This window comes from Pyrgilauda ruficollis, unplaced genomic scaffold (assembly GCF_017590135.1).
Source record: "Pyrgilauda ruficollis isolate IOZ18807 unplaced genomic scaffold, ASM1759013v1 scaffold181, whole genome shotgun sequence".
In the NCBI taxonomy this organism is placed as follows: Eukaryota; Metazoa; Chordata; class Aves; order Passeriformes; family Passeridae; genus Pyrgilauda; species Pyrgilauda ruficollis.
This window is the reverse complement of record NW_024517096.1, coordinates 341,756-359,913: the sequence shown is the minus strand read 5'-3', so window position 1 is coordinate 359,913 and position 18,158 is coordinate 341,756. Positions and strand designations below refer to the sequence as shown.

At 50.1% G+C, this 18,158-nt stretch overlaps 1 protein-coding gene across 1 annotated transcript in view; it reads right to left on the bottom strand.

The window, feature by feature from the left end:
• Positions 1-18,158, bottom strand: part of EXOC6B (exocyst complex component 6B) — a 277,974-nt gene that overhangs the window by 62,048 nt on the left and 197,768 nt on the right. The window contains exon 22 of the mRNA XM_041464605.1: positions 6,047-6,120. Within this exon, the coding sequence (XP_041320539.1) occupies positions 6,047-6,120 (74 nt within the window). The remainder of the gene's footprint in view (positions 1-6,046; positions 6,121-18,158) is intronic.

The window sequence follows — 18,158 nt, the reverse complement described above, 5'->3', positions numbered from 1 at the left end:
CTCCCAGTGCCCTTGGAGCAGCCAACAGCCCAGCCACAGGGGGTTCCCAACACCTGATTTATCAGCTGATATTTGATAAGAAGCCAGGCTGGATGCCCACCATTCCAGCACAACTGGAGCTCCCGCAGTGACCTCACGCTGGCTGCTCCCTCCAAGGGAGCAGGTGGTTCCTTAAAGCCAGGCACAGAGCCCAGGAATCCAGGCTGCTGGAACGTGAGGCTCAGGGATGAGCTCACGCTGCAGCTTTGCTCCTCTGTTTGGTTCTTATTTTTAGATGAAAAGGTGTAGGGCTGGAGAAAAGGGGAACATCTGGTGACTGCACACAGGGCGGGAGAGAGAGGAAACCTGGGAGAAGTCAGGGATGCCCCTGGATCCCTGGAAGTGTCCCAGGCCAGGTTGGACACTGGGGCTTGGAGCAGCCTGGGATAGTGGGAGGTGTCCCTGCCCATGGCAGGGGTGGAATGGGATGGGATTTAAGGTCTCTTCCCACCCAAACCATTCCATGATTCCATCACACAGCAGGGATGGAAGGGAATCATGTTCCCGAGGGGATCATTCCTTTATTAAGTGTCTCTATCAGGGCTAATAAGAGAAAAATGAACACACTGGAGGGAGATTTCCCACTCCCAGCTGGCCGGGGTCCAGCAGGATCCCACAATAACCACAGCTGGATCCCAACACAGGGAAAACACACCAACAAGGCACTTCCCATGGGACAAGCAGTAGCAGAGTCATGGAATGGGTTGTGTTGGATGGGACCTTAAAATCCTCCCATTCCTTGGGAGGTTCCTACTCCCAGGTGAACCATGGAATGCTTTGGGTTGGATCTTAAATCCCCTCTCATTCCACCCCATTCATGGGCAGGGACACCTCCCACTATCCCAGGTGAATCCAACCCCAATGTCCAACCTGGCCTTGGGCACTGCCAGGGATCCAGGGGCAGCCACAGCAAATCTGGGAATTCCAGCCCCTCGCCACTCTCCCAGCCAGGAAATCCTTGCCAAGATCCCACCTAAACCTGACCTTTCCTGTCTTACCCCCACTGCTGTGGCTCGAGGAGCTGATGCTGAAACTCAAACCCACCAAGTTTGCATCAAGCAAAGCAGAACCTTGCTGGGGGAGAAGAGTGGAGCCTCCCTGTGCCCATCCCTTGGACATCCAGGGACATCCAGGCTCCCACCTGCCCTGGTCCAAACATCCCTCAGAGCTCAGGCTGGCGCTTGCAGAGGACACTCAGCACTCAGGATCTGTAACTCAGTGCACAGAAGGAGAGGCTGGGAGGAGGGAGCTCTCGTCACTGAGTACGTTCCCTCCCTGGAGCCCAGAGTGAAATTCCTCAAGTGCTGGAGACAGATTTTCCTTGGAAGGCGGCCATGAGTGCTGATCTGGCTTCTAGGAGAGATCAGCGTGGCCAGGGACTGCAGGGACCTCAGAGAGCAGCACAAAACCCTCCTCTTGCACCAACGTCCTCACAACAAACCCAGGAAAACCAAAAATTAAAACATTTCCAGCTGTGGGGAAAACAGGGAATGACCTGAGAGCACCTGGAGATCTCCAGTGGTGTTTGGATGTTCAGGGGTGTTTGGTGAAGAGTTGATTATTTCCAATTTCAGCAAGGGACTAAATGGAGCTAAATTTATTTCAGATTTCTAAAATACAGCATAGAGTGTGCAAAAGTAACGTTTAAACTGGAAGGGGGAAAAGCAAATATTCCTTGCCTTAAGTATTTGAGTCTTACTCCTGCAGGAGGACTTGAGGTGGGAGTTGCTTTCCTTTATGACTTCACTAAGGGTATTTATGGATTTAGAATTGTCCCAGAATAGGAAATCAAGCCCCATTTTACATTTCTGACTGCTCAAAATTTGATTTTCTGGGCTCAACTCTTCCTCTTTTCCAGACAAGGATGGAATTACTCCTGATTCCCTTGGGCATGAGGGGAAAACCAGGATTTTGATGTACTGAACTTGAGTCTGCTGCTCTGAACAAGGACAAACTCTGATGGCTTTAAACAGTGACATCTTTTTAGGGTTTATTTCCCACTACAAGGATTTGCACCAAGGCACGAACCAAGTCACCATATTTTCCTATCACTTCATATTTTATTAATTTTGGTCATTCCTTTAATCATCTCCCGTTCCAGTGAAAATTTTCTCAGATTTACAAATGTTCTGTAACAGCTCCTATTGAAATATGTTGGGAAGGGAAATCTCTTTAATTTCCCTACTTTGGTGAATTTTTGCCCAGACATTTTTTCTCCCTCCTTCCCCCAGCCGGGTCATTCCATTTAAATCAACATTGTGGTGACATTTCACAGAATCATGGAATGGTTTGAGTTGGAAGGGACCTTAAATCCCATCCCACTCCATCCCCTGCCATGGACAGGGACACCTTCCACTATCCCAGCCTCAGTGTCCAACCTGGCCTTGGACACTTCCAAGGATCCAGCTGCTCTGGGAGGCCTTGGGCTCCATCCCAGTCCCTCCCCACCCTCGCAGAGAGCAATTCCTTCCCAATATCCCACTTAATCTACTCTGCTTCAGTTTAATTTCATGGCTTAAAAGAGAAAAAATGCCAAGTCCAACAAGAGAAATTTCAAGACAAATGGAAGAACAATCAAAGACCTTCCTCCATGACCTTCCCACCCCTCCCTGCTCCCAGCTGGAGCTGCAGTCCTACAGAAGTGCTTGGATGGGGTCTGGTGACACATTCCAGCATGCCACCAGACCAGATCACCGACAGGACCAGGCAGGGGGAACTGCCTCAACTTTCCATAGTCAGGGATGGGTCAGCTCTTCTCCATTATCTGCTCAACACCTTGATCTTCCCCTCATCAATCATCATCCATTACCCATGTAACAGCTCCTATTGAAATATGTTGGGAAGGGAAATCTCTTTAATTTCCCTACTTTGGTGAATTTTTGCCCAGACATTTTTTCTCCCTCCTTCCCCCAGCCGGGTCATTCCATTTAAATCAACATTGTGGTGACATTTCACAGAATCATGGAATGGTTTGAGTTGGAAGGGACCTTAAATCCCATCCCACTCCATCCCCTGCCATGGACAGGGACACCTTCCACTATCCCAGCCTCAGTGTCCAACCTGGCCTTGGACACTTCCAAGGATCCAGCTGCTCTGGGAGGCCTTGGGCTCCATCCCAGTCCCTCCCCACCCTCGCAGAGAGCAATTCCTTCCCAATATCCCACTTAATCTACTCTGCTTCAGTTTAATTTCATGGCTTAAAAGAGAAAAAATGCCAAGTCCAACAAGAGAAATTTCAAGACAAATGGAAGAACAATCAAAGACCTTCCTCCATGACCTTCCCACCCCTCCCTGCTCCCAGCTGGAGCTGCAGTCCTACAGAAGTGCTTGGATGGGGTCTGGTGACACATTCCAGCATGCCACCAGACCAGATCACCGACAGGACCAGGCAGGGGGAACTGCCTCATCTTTCCATGCTGTTGGATAAGTCAGGGATGGGTCAGCTCTTCTCCATTATCTGCTCAACACCTTGATCTTCCCCTCATCAATCATCATCCATTACCCAGGAGATCCAGGCAAATGTTCTGTAACAGCTCCTATTGAAATATGTTGGGAAGGGAAATCTCTTTAATTTCCCTACTTTGGTGAATTTTTGCCCAGACATTTTTTCTCCCTCCTTCCCCCAGCCGGGTCATTCCATTTAAATCAACATTGTGGTGACATTTCACAGAATCATGGAATGGTTTGAGTTGGAAGGGACCTTAAATCCCATCCCACTCCATCCCCTGCCATGGACAGGGACACCTTCCACTATCCCAGCCTCAGTGTCCAACCTGGCCTTGGACACTTCCAAGGATCCAGCTGCTCTGGGAGGCCTTGGGCTCCATCCCAGTCCCTCCCCACCCTCGCAGAGAGCAATTCCTTCCCAATATCCCACTTAATCTACTCTGCTTCAGTTTAATTTCATGGCTTAAAAGAGAAAAAATGCCAAGTCCAACAAGAGAAATTTCAAGACAAATGGAAGAACAATCAAAGACCTTCCTCCATGACCTTCCCACCCCTCCCTGCTCCCAGCTGGAGCTGCAGTCCTACAGAAGTGCTTGGATGGGGTCTGGTGACACATTCCAGCATGCCACCAGACCAGATCACCGACAGGACCAGGCAGGGGGAACTGCCTCAACTTTCCATAGTCAGGGATGGGTCAGCTCTTCTCCATTATCTGCTCAACACCTTGATCTTCCCCTCATCAATCATCATCCATTACCCAGGAGATCCAGGACTTCCCATCCTCACCCGGCACCTCTATCTCCCCTTTCTCCTTGCACAGTCACAGAACCCTGGAATGGTTTGGGTGGGAAGGGATCTCAAAGCCCACCCAGTGCCGCCCCAGGGTCCTTCACTCTGGTCCTTGTCCAACCTGGCCTGGAGATTCAGAGGTGCTGCTGCTTTTTAAATGCAAGAACAAAACTTGGGAGCACCTCCTGGAACAAAGACAAAACCTCCGTGTCCAAGGACACCACTGGACAGAGGAGGCAGGACTGAGGAGGCCCCTGCTCCTCCTCCTCCTCCTCCTCCTCACCCAAGCTGGGTCCCTTTGGCTGCATTTTGCACTCATGAACCACACAAACGTTTCACTGGCTCGACCTCACCGAGCCATTTCCAGGCATTTCACTCTTCCAAGAGCCCTAGGTTCCCTGTCCAAAATCCCCACATTCACGGGCTGGTGCTTGGAAAAGGCCCAGGGCCTCCACATTTCCTCACACCCAGGAGGCCGCGGGCGCGTCGAGCGCCGCAGTCAGTGAAGTGCCAAGGAGCTAATGAAGATAAAAGTGTCAACACAGCCTGGTGATAACGCACACCTCTCCCATGGAGCTGCTGGGACCGTTTTGCAAACAAATTTGGCAGTTCCTGGCGGGCCCGGGCCCGAAAAGCGGCGTCCTGATGTTATTAAAGTTAACAGAAGTGTCATGGGATGACAGATGGCTCCCCGCACATCAATTGGATTCTGAGGAGTTCTCAAACCCTGGCGGGTTGAAAGCAGCTCCAGCACGAATCAGAGGCAGGGGCAAGATCATCGATACAAGGGATTATGCAGATTTAAGAAATACCCTCGGCACCCGAAAGTTTTCAGAATGCAAACTACGTCAACCCCGCGAACAAGAGGCACTGCATCATGATGGCAGCAGGGACAAAGCCAGGGGGGTTTAACAGACAAAAAAAGATTGTTTTAATAGGAGAGAAGCATCAGTCATTGAGTCTTACTTCATTCAGACTTTCTCTCCAACCCATCCATCTTCAGTGCCAAGAGATGACAGGACCACCTCACTTTTCCCCCCGGCCTAGTGTATCAATAATGCCCATTTCTCCCCAAACAAATGACTCCCCAGAATGGCCCTTTTCCCAAAATTGGCTGCCAAGCCCCACAAAGGCCTCAGTACCTGCTATGGTCAACTTGGCTCCAACGGGGCCCCCTCCAGAGGTGGCCACTGATGGGTGGAGCCTTCCCCAACCATCTTCCCCAAGAGCCACTTTGTCATTCCTGGCCGGGGAGCATCTGCGGAAGAGGGGACCGGGGCGGGGGGGTGGCCGAGCCGCAGAGGGACACAGAGAGGGACACAACGGGCACGGACACAGGGGAATGCAAATTCCTCTGCCCTCGCTAACGCCTCCGTGGGCATTCTCTGGGAACAAAGGTCCCCGAGGCGGGCGGGCTCTGCATCACTGCTCTCTCTGTTCCCAGCACCTGCTCGGCACCGGCCGCGGAGTCGCCGCGGTCCCTCCGCGCCGCGGCCGCAGAAGCCAAGGGCAGCACAATGGCCCCGTTGGCCAGGGTCAGGCCTGGCTTTCTTCCTCGCCCCCTTCCACCAGCCCTTTTCACCTCCACCATCTCCAGGAGCGCTGGGCAAGGAGGTGGCTTCGAGCGACGAGAGGAGGAGGAGGGGGGAAATATAGGTCTCTGGCGTAAATCACTGACGCCGTTTCCCCTCCTCTCCCTTCCCTTAAGACCTGATGGTCTTCAGTCACACATCTTAAAAGCAAAACAAAAAACAAAAACACAAAGACTTACTTGTCTCAAGTCGATGAAGGCCAACTGCAGCGTGTCCCCTTGGAACCCAGGCACTGGGCCGGATCTGGCAAACTCTGTGGGAAAGAAAAGAGGATAAAAAGCGCCTTTAACTAACCATGGACAGGGAGATTGGCAGACGGATGACAGGGAAGACAAGAGAGGCTGGGGGAGAGGAGGACCGCGCTTCTAAGGAGTCATGTCTCCCTCCCTTCAGCGTCTTTGTTCGCCCTTCAAAATTCGTGTCATCAAAACACCATTAATTCCACCGTCCTGACAGCAAGGAAACTGTACTAATTCGACCTGAAATTTATTCCCATGAGCCGCACTGGGCTTCAGAGTATTTGTTTTGTGAACAGACAAACAACTCGCCCAGAAGAAAGGGGGGGATGGGGGTGGAAAAGTTTTTCCTCTCAACACAATAAAATCTTCAGCTGTGAAACTCTTTTCAGTTCCGAAAGCTATTTATATTTTAGGGCGCTGAAGGAATTTTCTAATTTCACGCCTGTCACCAGGCTCCATGAGCATTCATCAAAAAAATATGCCCGGCCGCGTCATTAATTATCAGGCAGCAGATTATTTGCATGATCTGGTGATGGCGCCTCTTGGTCAGCCCAAACGCGGAGAACCGCGGCCGTTGGGTGGCATTTTTATTTCTGGTGGATGAAGACATCTGACAACTGAATAACGTTGGCTTCTAAAGCGACGAGAATATTTCCAAGGCCACATTTATCTCCTTCCAGCCTAATCTGGCCAAAGTTTCATACTTTGGTTGTTCATTTTTCTCCTAATCCATTCTTTAAATCAAACCTAAAACCGCTGAAGGGGCTTGAATGGATCCATCTTAGAGGACCTTGGTTCTTCCATGGCATTTAGCAGCTTTTCCTTGGGAATGCTCATGAAGCCGACGCCTGCACGCATCCCAGGGTGTCTTTTGAGGTTGGTTCTGCCCAACTTCACTTCATTTTCACCCTCTGCAGTTACAGCTTCATCTCCGCTCTCCTCACAACCTCTCGGCACTGAGGGGACCTGGGCTGCGAGGCCACAACTCAACGTCACCAAAGGCTCGAGGGGGAGCACCTGCCCGGGGTTGAGTTGTGGCTCCTGCAGGCACTGGAGGTGCTGGAGGAATTAAATGTTTTCTTGGGATGAAGCCAGGTGTGATGGCAAAAATGGAGAAAGGAGGGAAAATTTACACCAAATACAGATTTCTCAGTTACAGAGCCCATTATCACTCATCTATCCCGGTTTTCACCCTACAGGAACCCTCCAACAGCTCCTAACGCTCCACAAAGATGAGGATTAGGAATGGCTGGGCAATATGGAAGGAGGATTTTGCCTTTTGTGTCCATGACTAATCAGAAGCACCAATGGATAAAGTGATTTCATGTCAGGTGGTCTTTGCCTTGTACGCTTGTCCTCCCAAAAGTTTTCCTGTTTCCAAGCCAAGGCCACAAAATCAGGAACATAAATCATCACATTCCCATTTCCAAAGCTTTCCTAGAGCAAGCAGCCCAATCACGGAGCAGCCCCTTGGCTCTAACAAGAAGAGATTAATGAGTGAAACACCAGGACTCAGTCCTGTCCCTCAACCGCCTCATTTCGGGGAAGCGAAGCAGGGTTATTAATCAGCTCCCTTGCTCCACCTTCCATTAAAACCTTGGGATGGAGAACATCCTTCAAGCCAGACACAGGCACCTCCAGGGGCACAGGGGACACTTCTCAGACTCTGCGTTTTAATAGTCTCAGATGCCAGAAGAGCTTTGAGATTGAAACCATCGCTCATCTTTGCAGTGATCACTCAAGTGACAACCGCTGCAGGACAAGAGCAAACACGGCTGGGAAATCATTGCTTTCATCTGAAGTTATGAGTCAAAGGGAGTAATAAACAAATAAAACCGGAAATTATGGACCTGACCGTTCATATTTAAGTTTCGGGTAGAAAAAGCACAAACCAAAGTCAGTGGGAACCATCCATGGTCGTGCCTTTGGAGTTTTGCACAGGATGAGACTGGACTGGGATGAACAGGAGAAAGTTCTTCCCCGTCCCTCTGAGGGTGGGGAGGCCCTGGCACAGGGTGTCCAGAGCAGCTGTGGCTGTTCCTGGATCCCTGGAAGAGTCCCAGGCCAGGCTGGAGCTTGGAGCACCCTGGGACAGTGGAAGGTGTCCCTGCCCATGGCAGAACATGTGGCTGGATGATCTTGAAGGTCCCTCCATCCCAAACCGTTCCACGATTCCTTGAGATCAGAGCTGCTCAGCTCCAGGCAATTCCACTGACCAATCCCACAATATTCCGGGTGCAAAGAGCCCAAAGTGGCTTCACATGTGTCCCCCAAAAACTGTTTTAATTAATCCTAACTGCAAAGGCATTTTAATGTAGTTTGCCATAAAATTTGACTGCAGCTTGCCTGAGCCAGCAGGGAGGGAGGATCAACACAAACCCTCTGACTCTGATCTGCAAGGGATAAATCATCTTTACACACTCACTCTACACCCCACTGTCCCATCTGGAACAATTATCCCCAAAGCCACATCAATCCTAAAACACTTTGGAAAAGCACAATACCTGAGGAACTAAAAATGTTTAGAAGTGAGAAATGGCGCTTGAGCACCTTCTCAAGAGGTGAAACTCCTCTGGGTGGCTCAGGGTTGGAGACGTCCCTGGGTTGAGGAACCCAACCACAATGTCCTACCCCCCCATGAGGATGGGATCACCTCATGTTCCTGATTACATTTGGAGAAATCCTGGAAAAGAAACCCTGGAAGGACTGCGAGGAAAGCGAGTTTCTATTTTTTGGATCAAGGGCCTCACAGCTGTTCAGCATCTATTTAGGAGCACACACGGAGTTGGGAAATTTAAGATCTTCCCCAAAGCATGAACTTCAAATCCTCATGAGAAAATGCCTGTGATTGTGAATGTTCTCACAAGGCTGGTGAATTTATCACTGCTGTCGGCTGCTTGTGAGAAACCCAAGACAGATTCCATTCCAAGCCAGATTTCATCCCAAGGCAGATTTCATCCAAAAACAGATTTTATCCCAAGACAGACTTCATCCCAAAAGAGATCTCATCCCAGGACACAGCTGCTCCTTAGCAGCTCACCTTTAGCTGTCTCTGCCCATTGTCCCTTCCCACAGTTCCCTGCCCATGGACAGGTTGGAACTGGATGTCTTTTAAGGTATTTTCCATCCTGAACTGGATGGCTCTTAAGGTCTTTTCCATCCCAAACCAATCAGTGATTCCTAAGGAACCTACTGGAGGAAGGCTGAGAGAGTTATGGAGTGACACTTCCCTTCAAAATTTAGGATGGTCACACACTGAGGCAACACTGATTTAAGCTGCAATTTTCATCAAACACTGAATTAACAATGCTCTGGAACCTTCTAGAGAAAGGTGATCCTCCCCATGACTGTTAACGAGATGGTCTTAAAGGTTCCTTCCATCCCAAGCCAATCTGTGATTCCTAAGGAAGCTTCTGGATGAAGCTGGGAGAGTTATGGAGTGACACTTGAAAACTTAGGATGGTGACACACTGAGCCAACACTTAGCTGAACAGCAATTCTCATCAAAAGATTCATCAACACTGAATTAACAAAGCTCTGGAACCTTCTAGCACAAGGTGTCCCTGCCCATGACTGGAACAAGATGCTCCTTTCCAACCCAAATCCTACAATTCTGAGATTCTGTGATTGACATCCAAGAAGTGAAATGACATCCAAGCTGATATTCTCTGTCTCCCAGAAGAAATTATGTAGGAGCTGATATTCTTTGTGTCACAGAAGACACAATGTAGGAGCTGATATACTTTGTGTCCAAGAAGGAATGATGTAGGAGCTGATATTTTTCATATCCCAGAAGAAACGAGAACAGGAATTCGGCCCAGACACTCGGAAAAGCTGCAGAGGAATGAATGCAATGCTTCCCTTGGGCTGCTGGAGAAGGAGCTGCACCTCCTGTAATCGCAGGTCACACTTTACATACCAATGCCGCCAACCCATTCTGAAGGAGGAATGAACAAAGTCTCGGAGCAAAAAAGGAGAAACAAAGACCAGAGCGGAGCTTTGGAGGAGAGACACAGCCAGTTCTTCTTGGGTTTAATCTCTTCAAGCAGATTTCAGGATAATTTCCTTGGAACAACCGAGCGCAGTGTTGGCCTCAGTACTGTCGGATTCCTTTATTGTACTGTCTTCACGACCAAGGCAAGTGGCAAACATAGCAAGCAACCTACAGAGCAGCCCCTTGAGCAGAAAATCACCGGAGAATAGAGCAGATCAGTATGCGGCTGTTTGTACAAAGCATTTAGCCAGGCTAAAGGTTTGAGGGGTTTGTGTTCAGGCCAAAAAAGTAATGTCTTTGCAAGGTCTACAGGCCTGGGCCACCCAGGGCAGGTCACAGGGGGACTCCAACCTCCCTTCCAAAACATTTCACTGATGAAAGAATCAAGGAACAGGAACCGTTAAGCCCTTTACAATGGACAAAGAATAAAGAGTTCAAAGGCACGGCAGAAAAGAGACATCCACTGTAAATTAATTAATTACAGCCAACGGGGGGATCTCCCTGTGCCCCGGCGCGGCTGCGCACGCGGGGACAGGCCTTGCATGGATTGAGCGGTAAAAATGGGCCCAGCCGGTGACTTCATCCCTCAAAAACATCATCTGAGGGCAAGATATCCTCTGAATTACACGGGATTTGTGATGGCACCTCCAGGATGGAGGCTGAAGCAGCTCCCAGGGAAGGGAACGTGGACGAATCCGCTCGTCGCCACGGATAACATCTGAGGAATCAACCATCTCAGGATTCCTCAAGGAAGGATGGAGATCTTGAAGTTATCTTCCTTGGATAAAGCCTTGGAAGGCCATCCTGGAAAGGCCAAGTGATGGGACCTCCTTGGATAAAGCCTTGGGAGGCCATCCTAAAAAAGCCAAGTGATGGGACCTTCTGTTCCATATCCCCAGGAGCAAAGTGACACCTTGAGGACACTGAGGCTGAAGAACAAATCCATGGACTCTGGAGAAGCTCACAGGTGGGAAAAAGTGAGAAATGTTGGGGAGGAATCAAGGCAAGAGGAACAGAGAGAAGATCCCAATTCCCACACTGAGCTTCTCCTTCACCCAGTTTCCATACTGAGCTTCTCCTTCTCCCACACCATTCCCACACAACCCCGCTCTGAAGCTGTTCCCCATTACAGAGCTCATTCCCATCTGGGTAATTTCAGAGAGCTGTGGGAAGAGGGAGGAGCTACCCAAAACACTCTGAACTGGGTCAGATTAAAGAAAAACTTCTCTCCCTCCCCATCAAACGTTCCTCTGATGGAACAAAGATGGGCCTGGAGTGCTGTCACTGCGGAGAAAGGAGTGGTCCCCGTCATGGGACACTGGCAGGGCTGAGGAGCACCCACAGCCCCAGGCAGGGACTCCTCAGGGGCTGACCACGAGATGTTTTTCAAGTTGAAGAGAGGGAAACTCTTTAGAAGGATGTTGGAGATGCGTGCCAAGAAATTTGGAGCAGAATCCATAAGATTCCGAGTTAAGAGCCAGGTCACGGACCTCCACAGGTTCCCAGACCTGAACCCAAGGTGTTCAGTGGATGTGTCCTGGCAGATGTGAAGTTCTCAGATCATTAAACACCAACACCAGCAAATGTGAGCCGTGCCCATCCCACCATCAGCTCAAGAGGTTGTGGAATTTCCATCCCTGGAATTGCCCAAGGCCAGGTTGGGGGTCCAGCTTGGCCTTCCAGGGATCCAGGGGCAGCCACAGCTCCTCTGGGCACCTGTGCCAGGGCCTGCCCACCCTCCCAGGCAGGAATTCCCAATATCCCACCTATCCCTGCTCTCTGGCAGTGGGAAGCCATTCCCTGTGTCCTGTCCCTGGAGCAGAGCCCGACCCCCCGGCTGTCCCCTCCTGGCAGGAGCTGTGCAGAGCCACAAGGTCCCCCTGAGCCTCCTGTGCTCCAGGCTGAGCCCCTTCCCAGCTCCTCAGCAATTCTCCAGCCCCCTCCCAGCTCCCTCAGGAATTCTCCAGCCCCTTCCCAGCTCCATTCCTGCCCTGGCCATGCTCCAGCCCCTCAGGGTCTCTCTTGTTGGGAGGTGCCCAAGTCTGACCCCAGGAGCTGAGGCACATTGAGACATCAGCACCTGTGGGGTGGACATTCCTCTCCCGATCCATTCTGCTTAAACCTTCCCATCTCTCCACTACAACATTCCCATTTTCCCCCAATCCAGGTTTTTCCTGGTGCACTGCCACAGGACAGACACCAGTTAGGGACGTCCTAACTCCGGCACCACAAACTCCAATCCCTGATGGATCACAGCTTGGAGGAACACCTGGGAGTCCTTGGGATCATGCCGAGGGAGAGGATGACTCCAGCATCATGGACAAACCCCGGTCTCCAGCCCCTTCCCAGCTCCCTCAGGATTCTCCAGCCCCTTCCCAGCTCCCTCAGGAATTCTCCAGCCCCTTCCCAGCTCCCTCAGGAATTCTCCAGCCCCTTCCCAGCTCCTCAGGAATTCTCCAGCCCCTTCCCAGCTCCCTCAGGAATTCTGCAGCCCCTTCCCAGCTCCTCAGGAATTCTCCAGCCCCTTCCCAGCTCCGTTCCTGCCCTGGCCATGCTCCAGCCCCTCAGGGTCTCTCTTGTTGGGAGGTGCCCAAGTCTGACCCCAGGAGCTGAGGCACATTGAGACATCAGCACCTGTGGGGTGGACATTCCTCTCCCGATCCATTCTGCTTAAACCTTCCCATCTCTCCACTACAACATTCCCATTTTCCCCCAATCCAGGTTTTTCCTGGTGCACTGCCACAGGACAGACACCAGTTAGGGACGTCCTAACTCCGGCACCACAAACTCCAATCCCTGATGGATCACAGCTTGGAGGAACACCTGGGAGTCCTTGGGATCATGCCGAGGGAGAGGATGACTCCAGCATCATGGACAAACCCCGGCACTTCCCCAAATCCCAGGATTTCCATGTGAAAAATTCCCACAAGCCAGAGAAGGCAGCCAAGGAGGAGGTGGGGAACGGCTGTGCCAGGATCCATGTGGGCACATTTTGGGACAATCTGTTGGGATGCAGAATTCCTCAACCCAGCAGAGACATCTGGCTGATCCCCAGGAGAGGGGCTGACTAAAAATAGGGTGTTTAACGGAATTTGAAATATAAATTTTTTTTTAGGCCACTTTTAATTTCCCATAAAGCAGCAGTTAAAAGAGTTTGGAGATTACGGAATTGCTCATTTTATGATCTGAGGATTGTAAAAACCCCTCAACCACTGCTGGAACCCGTTATGGGGATGGGAAACTCTTCCTAGGAGTGAGAACAACCCCGTTTCTTTGGGATTTTTCGGCTGTCACCTCCAAATCTGGGTTGTTATATTCAATTCCCACTATGTCTAAGGTAGAGGGGAGATGGAAGAATTATACATTTATCAAATTATATATTTTATATGGATTTATCAGTTCAAAAAGAGCAGAGTGGGGCACGTAGGAGTTTAAAAATCCCATTACATTGTTAAATCTTGGATTATGGATGCATCCTGGGAGACAAGAAACCCTCTGAAAAAGTGAAATGTCTTTTCTGAAAAAAGGAAATTTACAGGTTGTCAATAATATTTGGGATTTTTTTTCCTCTCTCCAGAGTTTTTTGCTTCTTTTTAACCCAGAAGTGGCCCCTAAACTGAAACACAAGGAGATGTGTCCCACTGAGTCTCTCTAGGCAGTTCATTTAAGCTGTGCTTTAGTCCAGGTTTAAAAGGGGGTGAGAGAACCTCACCACCCCAACACCTGCCCAACAACACATCCCAAATCCACCTCCAGCCCTTCCCTGGAGCCATCCAAGCACTCAGATCCACGGAAAGCTGCTTCCAAACACCTTGGGAAACACCTTCCTGCTGGGAACACCAGAGGATGTTCTCCCTGATCCTTCAGGACCCTGCATCTCCACCAGGACTGGTCCAGCTGGACATTCCATGGTCTCACCAGGATGGAGCCATGGAAAACAGCTCGGATTTTCCCCAGGTTCCTCCCATCACAAGCAACCCAAGAGGATTTTTTACAACGTGGCTGCTCTGCTCTTTTCTCCTCTTTCACACCAAAAATGCTGCTGATTATGGGATATCCCCATGAGGAAAACATGGAAGATCTGGCTCTTGGTGTCTGTTTAATTCACTGTTTCTCCTCAGTCCTACAACAGCTTCCTTTTGGGAGATCAGAAAATTAATAAAAATGAATAAACTGCAATTTTCTGTGCTTTGAACACACCAAAAAAGCAGAGCTTTCAGGAAGGGGGAGATTTAAAGAGCAGGTGAGGGGCCCCATCACAACCTTATCCTTCTGCCAAGCACCACAAAATCCCAAAATCCCAGAATCCCAAACTGCCTTGGGTTGGAAGGGACCTTAAAGAGCATCCCATTCCCACCCCATCCATGGGCAGGGACACCTCCCACTGTCCCAGGTGGATCCAGCCTGGCCTGGGACACTGCCAGGGATCCAGGGCAGCCACAGCTGCTCTGGGAATTCCAGCCCAGCCCCTGCCCACCCTCCCAGCCAGGAATTCCTTGCCAAGATCCCAGCCCAATCTCCCCTTTCCCATTGGAAACCATTCCCTGTGTCCTGTCCCTGCCAGCCTTCACCCTCTTCAAACTATGCCTAATATACAATAAAATAATTTCCTTAATTCACCTCACCTCTCTTTTAACCAGATTATTTTTTCAGCATTCACAAACATAACCTGAATAAACTCCAGCATCAAAACTCCGCAGCCCCATTCCCTCATCATGGCACTCACTGGAAGTGCTCCAAACAGACATAAAATCCTATTTTAATGTATAAAAACTGCTGGATTGGGCAAGGTTTGGGAATCTGGGGGAAGGAAGAGGATGGAGGCAGAGGTACAAACTGGTACTGTGAGGATGTTGAGATTCACACCTGTGCTTTCAGGCACAAAAAAGATTTAAAAAATCACCAAAAAAAAACCAATAATAAACCCTAACCTTGCAAAATGAAACTTATTTTCTGAATACACCGCTTCCCTCTTGGAACTGACTCATCCCAAAATTCAAACCTTGATGGATTTCTGCTCCAAAATAACCAAATTAAAGTGATTTCCAGGCGCAGCAGAGCCACCAGACGGACCCGTGGGGATGAGGGGCATGGATTTGCTGCTGGAAAGGAGAAGGATTTTGTCTGTTCCGGGCTGACAGTGATGGATGGGGAGGATCCAGCTCCAGCATCCATCTCCATTCCCTGCTCTGGTGGCACCTTGGGACGGGGCTGGGGACAGGTCCCTGACCCTGCTGCCAGGTTGGCGTCACCTGCTCCGGGATGTCTGAGTGCTCCCGGCTCGGGCTCCCCAAACAACAGGAATTTAAGGAATTGTGCTTTCCAACCTGCTGTGAAATCCCATCTGTCTCCCTTGGCAGCAGCAGCTTTCAGGGAAGAGCTGCTGCCGCGTGATCCACGTTATGGATGGGGCAGAAAACTGCTGGGTTTGGAGATTTGGCAGCCAAAAAAACAGGGAATTATTAGGGATGACAAACGCTTCCCATTATTCCCAGCTCTGGTGCCCGTCCCTCAGCAGACACCCATGGGAGCACAGCTGCTCCCGAGGCGCTGAGGGGACACAAAAGAGAGTCAGGGATTCAGGGATGGAGGCAGCGCCGGGAGGAAAATCAGGCATTGCTTTGTGAGTTGTGGTGCAGCTGCAGGATCTGGGTGGGAATCATGAAATTGGGATCCCTCTCCCAGGCTCGTCAGCTGAGGGCTGGAAAGTGGCAAGTGGATGCTAAAAGATGGAAAAACCCGTGTTGGAAACAGCAAAATTCCTGCTGGGAGATTGTTCCCAGCAGTAAATTTAATCTCAGCGTTGATGGAGGCAGCTGAAGTAAAATCTGGTCAGGAAAAGGTTGGATAAAGGATGGAAGAACTTGTCTTGGTAATGGGAAGTGCCAGGGGATGATGAAACCAACAGCTGATGTCACTGAGTCACTCCCCTGAATCCTTGGAAGTGTCCAAGACCAGCCTGGAAAGGGCTTGGAGCACCCTGGGATAGTGGGAAGTGTCCCTGGATGGGCTCTGAAGTCCCTTTCCACCCTAAGCATTCCGGAATTCTGTGATAAACACAAGACATCCCAATCTCCACCTCAGCCAGGAAAGCCAAATTGTGGATATTTGGGGGAAAAAAAATCCCTAAAATACCCTAAAATCAAAGATCACTTGGTTCTTTAGGAACTCTGTCAAGCTCCGGGTTCTCAACCACCACGGTTGAGAATCCCTCCCAGGATGAATCCCAACAAATCCATCCCAGGATGAATCCCAACAAACCCATCCCGGGATGAATCCCAACAAATCCATCCCGGGATGAATCGAAACAAACTCATCATGGGATGAATCCCAACAAACCCATCCCAGGATGAATCCCAACAAACTCATCCCAACACAAATCCAAACAAATCCACGCCGGGATGAATCCCAACAAATCAATTCCAGGATGAATCCCAACAAACCCATCCCGGGAAGCACCCTGGGATAGTGGGAAGTGTCCCTGGATGGGCTTTGAAGTCCCTTTCCACCCTAAGCATTCCGGGATTCTGTGATAAACACAAGACATCCCAATCTCCACCTCAGCCAGGAAAGCCAAATTGTGGATATTTGGGGGAAAAAAAATCCCTAAAATACCCTAAAATCAAAGATCACTTGGTTCTTTAGGAACTCTGTCAAGCTCCGGGTTCTCAACCACCACGGTTGAGAATCCCTCCCAGGATGAATCCCAACAAATCCATCCCAGGATGAATCCCAACAAACCCATCCCGGGATGAATCCCAACAAACCCATCCCAGGATGAATCCCAACGAACCCATCCCGGGATGAATCCCAACAAACCCATCCCGGGATGAATCCCAACAAACCCATCCCGGGATGAATCCCAACAAACCCATCCCGGGATGAATCCCAACAAATCCATCCCGGGATGAATCGAAACAAACTCATCATGGGATGAATCCCAACAAACCCATCCCAGCATGAATCCCAAGACACCCATCTCAGGATGAATCCCAACAAATCAAATCCAGGATGAATCCCAACAAATCCATCCCCCTCAGAGGGAAGAGGATCCTGTGCAGGGGTGTGTTTGCTCTGCCCCACTTTAATTCCCAAACCAGGATTAAAAACAGCATTTTGTCTGCTTTGGGCTCTGGTTTTTAACCCTTTCACTGAGCAGGACACGCAGCAACTTGAGGGCAACCAGAGAATTCCAGCCCCAGTCCAGGTGGGAGCCTGAAGACCCGAAAGGAGCAGGTTTGGGAGCAGAGCCCTGGGGGTGGCACCACGATGCTGCTCCCCTGAGGAGCTGCTGTCACTTTGTCACAAGACACCTCACCTCCATCACTGTGGCCTGGCACGGAGGTCACCTCAAGGACAAAATTCCCTGCAGGGAGGACAAAGGGCTGAGGCCGGGAGAGGACCAGAACTGGTGAAGAACATCAAGGTCTTCAGATGCTCCAAGCCCCATCCAACCCTGCCTTGGACACTCCCAGGGATGGGGCAGCCCCAGCTTCTCAGGAAGTCATAAACAAACTGATTTTGGATTCATGCACTCCAATCCCTCCTGGTTTTAAGTAACTCCATCCCAAAAAGCAGGGACGGCCTGGAGAGCATCAAGGCAGCACTGAAGAGGAAAAGGAGGAGTAAAACTTGGATCTCTTGGAATCCTCTGTGCTGAAGATGGCCTGGGTGAGCTCTGTGGGCACCCACCACCCCCACACCCGGCATTGCCACACCCCTGACCGGGGACCCCAAATACCAACAGGCACAGCAGCACTGTAGGATTTTACCCCAAATTTGGGACGCTGATTTGGGGTTACTCCTCTGCAGGTTGAGGGAAAGGATTCTGTGTACACCATGGTCATTTTGGTGGGAGGCTCCATTTGATTCCTAATAGGCCCTATTCCATTTGATTCCTGATCTACCCTATTCCATTTGATTCCTAATCTACCCTATTCCTTTTGATTCCTAACCTATCCCATTTCTTTTGCCAGTTTAAATAAATATAAATATAAATATAAATATAAATAGAAATAGAAATAGCAATAGAAATAGAAATATATATTATAGATATAG